The sequence below is a fragment of the Dipodomys ordii genome, unplaced genomic scaffold (assembly GCF_000151885.1).
Source record: "Dipodomys ordii isolate 6190 unplaced genomic scaffold, Dord_2.0 Scaffold11, whole genome shotgun sequence".
NCBI lineage: Eukaryota > Metazoa > Chordata > Mammalia > Rodentia > Heteromyidae > Dipodomys > Dipodomys ordii.
The window spans coordinates 18,580,481-18,591,202 of NW_012267227.1; the positions used below are offsets into that span (position 1 = coordinate 18,580,481).

The 10,722-nt window shown below is 49.9% G+C and overlaps 1 protein-coding gene across 1 annotated transcript; it reads right to left on the reverse strand.

Moving 5' to 3' along the window:
• Positions 1-351: 351 nt before the first annotated feature.
• On the reverse strand, positions 352-10,674 carry LOC105981022. Its single transcript, XM_013010010.1, has 4 exons — positions 10,387-10,674; positions 7,096-7,240; positions 4,782-4,855; positions 352-564 (listed from the first exon to the last, which is right to left on the reverse strand). The coding sequence occupies exons 1-4, from the start codon at positions 10,672-10,674 to the stop codon at positions 352-354; spliced, it is 720 nt and encodes a 239-aa protein (XP_012865464.1).
• Positions 10,675-10,722: the final 48 nt, after the last annotated feature.

Sequence of the window (10,722 nt, forward strand, 5' to 3'; positions counted from 1 at the left end):
GGAACTGTAAGGGAGTTAATGTGTGTCAAGTGCATACCACAGTGTCTGGGGGGCAGGAGCAGCCATGAATTGTGTGATTGTTTAGCATGACTGCTTACCACTTGTGCCCCGGTGGGGTCCACAGGGTTCTGGACCCCCAGTGTGGTCTGTTGGCCCTGGCCTACCCTTTTCAAGACAAGTCTCCACAGTTGCCTGGCTGAAACGCTCATGGGAACACAGCATTTCCCAGCGCAGCTCTCCACCACCGGCAGACAGGCTGGCCGGCGTGAGCCCAGGGTGAAAACGTGCAGCCAGGCTCTCCCTTCATCTCTGGGAAAGTAATTATAAAACCCAAGTTTGGGAGAAGTAAAGTTAGGTCTGCAGGAGTGATGGGGGGAAGTCGCCCACAGCAAAGCTGCGGCTGCCACGTGCTTCATCCAACCGAGAGGCGACGCGTTCATGACCATGAGGAGCAGCTGCAGTGGCCTGTCCGGCCAGGCTCACGCCCACAAGCCCCGGTGCCCCGGGCGTCGGCCGGATAATCTCACATACAGTCACCACAAGCAGTCTCTGAAGGATGTGCATCTTCCAAGAGGATTGTATGAGTCTTGGCATAACTCTTCTAGAAGCAACTAGTATCTTGTCCCAAAAGAGGCATTCAACTGTGTTGATTTGATGAAGAGTAGATAAATGCAGAGGGGGAGGAGGGGTCTCCTCGCCGACACAGCATCCAAACAAACAAGAGAAGGGATTTCTCGAGCTGTTATGAGACGTGTTGCCATCTTCACAGGAACCACAGACTGACATTTGTGTGAGTTCACAGTTCTCATTGGATACCCCTAGCGCTTGCCCCACGAACCAACTATGGCCATAATTTGCTAACTTTAAAGATGATAGCAGCACCGGGCACCGGTGGCTCACGCCTGTAATCCTAGCTACTCAGGAGGCTGAGATCTGAGGATCACGGTTCAAAGTCAGCTGGGGCAGGAAACTCTGTGAGACTCTTATCTCAAATAAACTGCTAGAAAACCAGAAGTGGTGCTGTGGTTCAATCGGTAGAGCACTCACCTTGAGCTAAAAAGGGCAGGGAAAGCGCTCAGGCCCAGAGTTCAGACACCACAACAGACAAAAAAAAAAAAAAAAGATAGCAACTTGCTATTGCTTGCTGCTGCCGTTGCTAATAAGAACTTGGGATTAGAATCATGTGTCCTTTGGCTACCCTTGGTGTGTTCCTGTGGGGTATTTCAGATGCCTACTGTATAAGGACACCTCAAATAATCAATGTCACTTCAAATGTGTTGGTTAAGTCATGTTCTATCATGGACTCTGAGAATAAAAAAAAAATCTCAGAAACTCCTGAGATTCATTAAGGGCATCCATGAAAAGTTCTGAACAACCCTACCACAGAGAAACCTATGTAACTCATATTAACCCTGCAAACTTCCTTGACCATCAGCCTTTTGTATACATATTAATGTTGCACACAGAAATATTCTTTGGAAAATAGTGTAGACCACATCAAAAATTCACGGTGACATAAATAAACAAAGTAAAATAAAATCTGTCTTGTGTGATCTCCAGTTTCTTAGGCCCAAAGCAATTTCCAGAAAGTCACACTCACTGGAGGTAAGATTCCTGGAGACGCAGTGTGCCATCGTGCCAGACGGACAGTTACAAGGAGAGACGAACTTTGAACCAGTGGAGGCAGGCTTCCTGAGGACAGATGCTCCCGCCACCAGCCTCCATGAAGTGAAGGAGGTCTCCAGACCTCCGTTCTTTCCCTATGCCTGCCATGTGTCCAGGGCTCTGTCTGTAGCTTGAGGAGTTGGATTATTGTGTTTCTCATCGGTGGCTTTCCCCATAGGAAGAATTTTCCTTGAGTCTTAGGGAGACCAGGTTGTTTCAGAGATCAATGTCTCCTGTGCTAATGGAGAAGGTCACCCCGAGGTTGAACAATGACGGGGGCATTAATGACTCTGTACTTTCCAGGGGCCTTTATCAAACCTTAGTTGACTAACTGATTGCAATCCACTGTACCAACAAAGTGAGCCCTTTCTTATCAAATGACTTTTGGGTGGTGGTTTTTTTTTTAACACTCTTTCCTGCTTCCCCCTGGAAAAACAGCTGTCTGGGCGCTGGCTCCTGGGGCACCGTGAGGGGACAACACAGCAGCCACGGCGCACTTCTGAGTCACTCCTACGAAGCCACTGGCATCTGCTTTGCTCACCCTTGTACTCAGAGAAAGACAAAGATTCATTTCCACTGGGAAGGATTCCTTGTGGAGGACTTTAACCAGGCAGGAAAAGGAGGCCCACTCAGATTTCCCCTCCTCTTGCACAAAGGGGGTATCCTACAGCACAGATGGGTGGGAGGAAGATGGACAGGTGAGGTCCATGCAGATTCTGCGCTCTTGTGTCCCCAGGAATAAGAGTGATTCTTTCAGCCTCAGGGGACACCTCTGGCTTGCTTTGGGGAGAAAAGCTGAGGTTTTCTGGCCCACCTCGGGGTGAAGATAAGAGAACTATGAAGAATATAGACCAGGGTTCCTCCAAAGCCATGATGGAGTAGTTTGGTGTGCTCTGAATTTATACAATTTCATCCTTTCTTTTTTTAAACAAAAGTGTTCTCTAAGAGTAGGGATGCCACAACTCGATGGCTAAAATTAAAATCCTTTCTCATTCCTCTGCTCCTAGCTTCGGCCTCAAAACGAGACCACATCCCAGATTCTATGTGCTCTCAAAGTGACAGTTTAAAAATAAACTTGTGAAGTTATAAACGCTTCCTCGCAGGGAACTAGGATCTGCTGAACCATCTCAGAAGAGTAGGAAGGGATTTTCTGGGGCACCAGGCTGGGAAGGCTAAAGGAAAGGCTCCAGGGGAGACCCCAAGGGAGGCGGGGGCTACCACACACCAGACGTGAGCTGGGAGTTGGACAACATGGCTGAAATAGAGTAAGACATCGCTCTAATTTTTTTCACTTAAGAATTTTGAATTTGCTGGGTGCCACTTACCTCATGCCTATAATCCCAGCTACTCAGGCAGCTGAGATCTGAGCAAACTGGTTCAAAGCCAGCCAGGACAGACACATCTATGAGACTTTTATCACTAGTTAACTAGAAACGGTGTGGTTCAAGCAGGTAGAGTATCAGCCTTGAGCTAAAAGCCAAGCAAGAAGGCTAGGAATGTGGCTCAGGGGTAGAGCGCTTGCCTAGCACACATGAAGCCCTGGGTTTGATTCCTCAGCACCACATAAACAGAAAAAGCCAGAAGTAGCACTGTGACTCAAGTGATAGAGTGCTAGCCTTAGGTAAATGAAGCACAAGGACAGTGCCCAGGCCCCAAGTTCAAGCCCCAGGACTGGCAAAAAAAAGAAAGGCCAGGTACCGATGGCTCACACCTGTAATCCTCACTACACAAGAAGCTGAGATCTGAGGATCACTGTTCAAAGCCAGCCTGGGCAGGAAAATCCGTGAGACTCTTATCTCCAATAAACCACCAGAAAGCCAGAAGTGGTGCTGTGGCTAAAGTGGTAGAGCACTTGCCTTGAGCTGAAGAGCTGAAGGACAGCGCCCAGGCCCAGAGTTCAAGCCCCACAACTGACAAAAAAAAAAAAAAAAAGCCAAGCAAGCGCGTGAGGCTCTGAGTTCAAGCCCTCAATAAAACCAGGCAGAGCACCAGGCGGGACCACCATGGAGATGGCTTCTAGGATGGGGAAATTTCCATAAGTCGGTTTTATGAAACTTTGTGGCTATCTGACACTTTTTATGAAGCGAAACAATTCAGCACCAAGGGAAGGTGTGAAAACTCCAATTGTAATTGTGGATCAATTAGGAAGGTGAATGAGACTTCTCCAGACGGAGATGACTAAAGGCAGAGAAGAATACTTCACCATGGGTGACACAGTCTCATCAGGTACAACAGACTCTCTCCTGGTCAGAAAGCCAAGCTCCACTTTGAAGACATGGTACAGTTCTGAACTGGTTACTGATGAGTGTCTGCACGAAGACTTGTGAGTAGAGACAAGAAGTCTGTCCTCAGAGCCGGAAGAGGAAGCTGTCAGCTCACTTCAGTAGAAGTCTCCGGAGGAAATTAGGAAAGGCTTGGGGTTCCCCAACCCTGGACCCTGAAAGTCCCCCAGAGTTCCGACTCACTGGTTCCAAGTTTGTCATGTTCAGTCTGGCTTAATTCCAGAGGTCTCAACCCCAAATCTCCTCCAATACTCAGCAAACTGGTTCACCTGAGATGTTTTGTGGGTCTTTGTAGCCCCCGTGGTGTCACACAGTATGGAGTTACTTTGTGTGTTCCACCCACGCAGCCAACACCAACGAATATCTGAGTCTCACCTCCCTAAGAAACTACTAGATCTGTGGGGCTGGGAAGGTGGCTCAGTGGTAGAGCGCTTGCCTTGCATGCCTGAGGCCCTGGGTTCAATTCCCCAGCACCACATAAGCAAAAAAGAAAAAAACCGGAAGTGGCACTGTGGCTCAAGTGGGAGAGCGCTAGCCTTGAGCTGAAGAGCTGAGGAACAGCGCCCAGGCCCAGAGTTCAGGCCCCACGACTGGACCCCCCCCCCCTCAAAAAAAAGAAACTACTAGATCTGAAAGGCTTTCAGACAGACAGACATACAGACAGACTCGTAAGATGGTCATCTTTCCCCTGAGCTCTATTCCTGCTGAAATAGTATTTCTTCTGGATACATACATGGGATACAATCGTGCCCTCATGAAGTACTGCATGAGAGCCACTACAGATATGTCAGTGAGGGCCAGTTTCGTTCTTCCCCTTCCAGATAGACTTTTTACCGGGCAGTGAGAGCCAATCAGAGCGCGTCCTGCCTGGATTTCGGGTGGTACGGTTTCAGGCAGGGGCATCTCGTCTGCAAACGCAAATGACTTTGGTTCACTTAAGGGAAGAAATTCAGAACACGGCCTACTAAAAGGACTTTTGTCTTGGTCGATCTTGAAACCTCAATTTTCCTTAGCTCCAGTCCAAATGGTATCATGAGACAATAATGAACATAGTGTTCAGAGAGAGCCACAACTGCCAAGAACAGGGAGCCCAAGAGTCTGATTCCAAAGCCATCCCTGTCTCTCAGGAACCTGTCCTAGTGTTCAGACATCCACACGCTTATCAAAGTTACAGCATGCAAGCCAGGGGGACGTCTCATGTCAGGAATCCTAGCTGCCTGGGAGGTAAAGATCAAGAGGGTTGAGGTTTGACAACAGCCTGGGGGAAAAAAAATTTTGAGACCTCACTCTCAACCAGTAAAAGGCCAGTGCGGTGGCAGCATCTGCTGACCCAGCTAGGTCAGAAGTATAAACAGGAGGATCACAGTCCAGACTGGCCTAGGCAGATTTTTGTTTTATTCTGTATGTGGTTTTTTTAATGTAATTTCAGGACTCTCATGAAGGAATTATTTGCCCATACCAGAGTTAGAACTCCGGGCTTTACATTTGCTGGGCTGGCACTCTAAACCACCTCAGCTAAATACTCTGCTGTAATCATACCTTAATAAATAATACTTCTTGGTAATGCTTCAATCACTAGATCTAATAATTTCCTCAGGAAAAATAAAAATTAAGCTAGGCATCAGTGGCTCACATCTGTAATCCTAGCTATTCAGGAGGTTGAAATCAAAGAATCAAAATTTGAAGTCAGCCTGGGCAAAAAGTTCTGTGGGAAACTTATCTCCAGATAACCAGCAAAAAGCTGGAAGTGGAGCTGTGGCTCAAGTGGTAGAGCCCTAGCCTTGAGCAAAAAAGTCAAGTTAAAATGTAAGACCCGTAGTTCAAGACCCAGTACTGGCACACATATACCCACAAAAATTTATAGGAAGGAACCGTTTTCTGACCCAGTCTATAAAGGAAGCATGCTCACGTGCTCGCTTGCATGTACACACACACACACACACACACACACACACAGAGTACACATGTTCCTGTATTGTGAAAACTGATAGTAAGCTAGAATGGCCCCAATGACATGTTACCAGCACATTGACTTCTACTTTCGCTTTTCAAGTAATTTGAAAGTGAAATCTTGGGACAGGGCCAAAAGAAGTCTTGAGTTCATAGCTCTCCCTAACCTTGTCATTTTTTTATTTTTATTTTTAATTTTTTTTTGTCAGTTGTGGGGCTTGAACTCTGGGCCTAGGCGCTGTCCCTCAGCTCTTCAGCTCAAGGCGAGCGCTCTACCGCTTGAGCCACAGCGCCACTTCCGGTTTTCAAGTGGTTTATTGGAGATAAGAGTCTCATGGACTTTTCTGCCTGGGCTGGCTTTGAACCACCATCCTCGGATCTCAGCCTCCTGAGTAGCTAGGATGACAGGTGTGAGCCACCTGTGCCTGGCTATAACCTTGCCATTTTTTAGGGAAGCATATAGCTTGAGCCAAGCTAAGGATACAGCTTGTAACTAGGCCCAAATCCTGATGGTGGCTTAGTAACTTGTGGCCCATATGTCAGCTAAGCAACTGGCCATCCAGCCTCTGGTCAGGCCGGGTTCCCCACGCAGCCCTTCTGACTGAGCAATCACCCACAAGCTCAAATGTTTTGGGGTACCAAATCTCACACGATCTGGGGAAGCAGCACAATGGTGATGAGCTTGAACCCCAGCTGCTCTAAATTTAGATTCTTGTGTGAGAGGCTTAACTCCTTTAAGCCTTAATGTTCTCACTTACAAAGGGGACGGTGCCACTGACAAATCATGGCAAGATTTTTGGCACCGTGGTCGATTCACAGGGAGCACTCCATAGCAGGCCACACGTAACCCAGAGAAGAAACACAGGAACCAAAGACCAGTCCACAAGCCGGATGCTGAGGCTCACACCTGTACTTCCCAATACTCCGGAGGCTGGGGCCTGGAGGGCTGCATGTGGTGCCAAGTCAGCCCTGGGCAGAAGCAGCTGGGAGACTCCAGCTCCCATGACTCAGCAAATGGAGACGTGGTTCAAGTAACAGACTCAAGCCCCCAATCCAAGCCCCAACTAGCAAAACACAAAACAAAGCAAAACCTAAGAAAGCCAGGCAAGCCTTTCCTTCCCAGCCCACTTCCGACAATCTCCACGCGGTCCTCTTCCGCCCCCGCATGTCCTGCAGGGCCAGGGGAAGGTCCACTCACCAGGGCTCGCCCAGACCCAAGCCAGGAACTCTCCAGAAATGAGGAAGGGTCTCAGTCCTTCGGGAGGGCACCACCTAAACCCCAGGGGAATGGTGTAGGCAGGACGGCCCTGCTTAGGACCCACAGAAGTCTTTCCATTCAGTCTCTGCAAAGTCCAACAAAAATGAATGAGCATACTGAACACAGAAGAATGCATACATCCAGATGACAGTCCTCCGATGCCATCTTTATGTGCTCGTAAACGATACTTTTTGTGTTCGCGTGTGTTTGGGGGGCACCCGTGTATGTGTGCAGTGCCAGTGTGACAGCGTGAATCCAGGGCCTCACACTCCTTTCGCTTGGCTTGTTCTCGCAAGGCTGGCGCTCTACCGCGTGAGCCACACTTCCACTTTTTGCTGGTTCATGGCGATGAGAGTCTCTTGGATTTGTCTGCCCCTATCTAGTTTGAACCACAATCCTCAAGCTCACCTCCTGAGTGGCTATATTTTTTAATTCTGTGGAGGAAGAGGAGGGCAAATCTCAACATGTGTGCTTCTGACACTCCTGCTGAGTTGAGACAGGTCTTCGGGGAGTGGGGTCTCAGGCTGTGACGTAGCTACGGCCAGCCACCCCACCCTCTGCCCATTTACTTTCTCCCACCCCACAGGGCAAGAACCACAGCAACTCTCATTATCAGAGGATTTTTTTAAAGCACCTTCAACATCGAATATATATAACTTGTTTAATTCTCACATACATCATCAATCTGAGTTCTCCACACACACCCTACCCCGCACCCCAAACACAAGCTAACAATCTCAACGCAGCTCTGAGCACAGCGGCCTCACACCTGGCTGGGCCAAATTAAGATGGGCAGGAGTGGCTCTCCTTGGGGAGCGCGCTGTGGCTGGCAGAGCGCCTGCACACCACCCGGATGACACCCTCCCAGCCTGCCATGCCCCGACAAACCTAAGCCTGACAGCTCGCCGTGTGTGCATCTCCCCCGCCTCCCGCGCCCAGAAGCAGGTATTTTCTGTGTACATCGCCAGGTACAGGAAGAAACGGAAACGGCACAAAACAGCACATGGGCACTGTTGGCTTTTGCAGTAAATTTGGCATCTCTTAAGGATGGGTACTAAGAAATCCCCACCTCCAAAAAGATAGGTTACGGTCAGTTCCAAACTCCACAGAGGCACTAGCAGTCTTGATTTGTATTTGCAGCGTTCAGGTATAAAGCGCCAGCCAATGAGCAAAAGGATCAGATCGGAGGGTGAGTCCTGGTCCATGTGTACATATAGATATATGTATATATAAAACAACTGCCTTTCCAGAGTGACATTAACCACCACCCCAGCTCCCCACGTCGCTCCCTGTATGCTTGCTGCCCATAGAAAACTTGAACCAAGCCCAAGCAAGAGTCACCCCAAATTCAAGTCCTTCCCTTGGAAAGCTGGGCTTGCCCACCGCCTTCTTCATGCTGGTGGTTCTGTCCCCATCCGGAGGTACACGTTTTCTTAGCATCTCTCTGGGTAAGTCACACTCACCCAACATGCGTGAATGAGAGAGCCAGAGACAGCACAGAAGAAGAGAACGCCCGAAGACCCATGATTCAACCTCCAGTTACACTTTCCTCAGGCTACTTTCTGTCTAGGAGGGTTTTACTCTAACGAGGTGCCAGTGGCTCATGCCTGTAATCTCAGCTACTCAAGGGGTCCAGATCTGAGGATTGCCCTCGGTTCAAAGCCAGCCTGGGCAGGAAAGTCCTTAAGACTCTTATCTCCAATTAACCACCAGAAAACCAGAAGTTGAGGGCTGGGAAGGTGGCTCAGTGATAGAGTGCTTGCCTTGAATGCATGAAGCCCTGGGTTCGATTCCTGTTGGGGGGGTGGGCAGGTAACAGGGGCAGGATTACGCTTTGCTTACTTAGCACAAAGGTGGGGGGGTCATTAGAACATCACTGTGAAAATCAAGTGTAGAAATGCTTGCCACTGGTGTATGGAGTGTTAGGTTTCCTTAAATATGCACAAAAGAAAGGCCCCGCTTTAAAGAGAACACAATTTCTTGCACAGAATGAAGGAGCACCTGCCGGTGACCCCACTTTCATCGCAATGCCTCCCCCCATCCCCCCCACCCTGCTTCCCATGTGAGTCTGTCTATCAATCTTCAAGAGCTGTCACTCCAGGCCTATGCTCATCACACGCCATGTCTAAATGCATACTAAACCGAACAGCTCTTCATCCTCCACCCACAAAAAAAAAAAAAAAAAACACCACATCCTTTGGCTGAATCTTTCCAAGAACTGGGTTTTTCTTCCAGCTTTTACCTATGCCCCTTTGGAGGGGTTAAATGGTGAGGCAGGTGAGCAGGGTTAGGAGCTACTTACGGGAGAGGAGTTTGAAAAGCAGTGGTTGTGTGAGCCGAGTGGTTCTGTTCTGTGACCGCTGGTCTGGTGGCCATAGCAGTGTGTGTGCACAGAGGCCCAGTGTTGGCTGTAATTAAGTTGGCTCCGTCGGTCCAGCCCCGCTTGTCTCCAGAGCCCAGACAGGCAAGTGGAGGGCCGTGTGGTGGTTCATCGACTCTCAGTCTGCGTGGAGAGGGATCTGAACGGCTCACAGGGGCTCCTGTGTCTCCACAAAGGCTGTGAAATGGGCAGGCTCAGGAGCCTTGCTCCTACCCGAGGCCAGGGCCTGCGGGCAGCTGCTCCTCACCAACCAGGAGCCAGGCGAGGGCACGGGACCACAGGCACCTGCCAGGCTCTGGATATGTTTGCCCAGGTGCCCCACCGCCTGGTGCGGAGGAAGCACTTTCCACATCAACACGTCCTTGGTGCTTACTGTAAGCGCGACTTTACCAAACTCCTTCGCGGTAGGCACCCGTGTGCACCCATTTCTGCCACTGCGTTAAGAACAGTTATTGCCTTGCTTAGAGTCACGTAATTGGGACTGAGCCTCAGATTCAGGAACGGCAGAGCTCACACTTTTAACTACTTGAGCCATTCTGCTACCCCAGCATTGGCAACAAGTCTTTTTTCAACCTATTTGAACTCATTGAAGTTTCCAGAAACTTCACTGTACTCTAGGCACTGTTTTGTTTGTTTTGCAGAGAAGAGGACACAACTCAGGGCCTTGCACCTGTGAGCCAAGTGCTCTTCCACCGAGCTAAATCTCCAGCCTTAGGCACTGAGCTGTTTGTGTGTGTGTGTTTTTCTCTGGTCCTGGGGCTTGAACTTGGGGCCTGGGTGCCATCACTGAGCCCTCATGCTCTCAGCTTATTTTCATAGGTTATGGAGGCCTGTAAGCCACTTCCACTCACGTGTAGGATGAATACAGGGTAATAGGTCTGCAGTCGTGACAGGTGGCCTGCGGCCTGGCGCTCTGGCAGCCCAGGACACTGGCTGAAGGGCGGCAAGCCTGTGACGGGGAGTGTGCGATCAGGACAGTCCAGCAGGGATGACAGGGAGCCAGGCAGAGCTCCAGACAAGGTGTGCCCGTCTGCTGGGACAGGCGTGGACGCAGCAGGCAGTGACCCCTGCCCTTGGGGGCGGCGGTGGCAAGTTCCATCCGGTAAGCACAGGAAGCAGGAAGCACAGCCCCCCCCCATCACCCCTGGCCGTCCTCCCCCCCATCACTCCCGGCCGTCCTCCCCCCA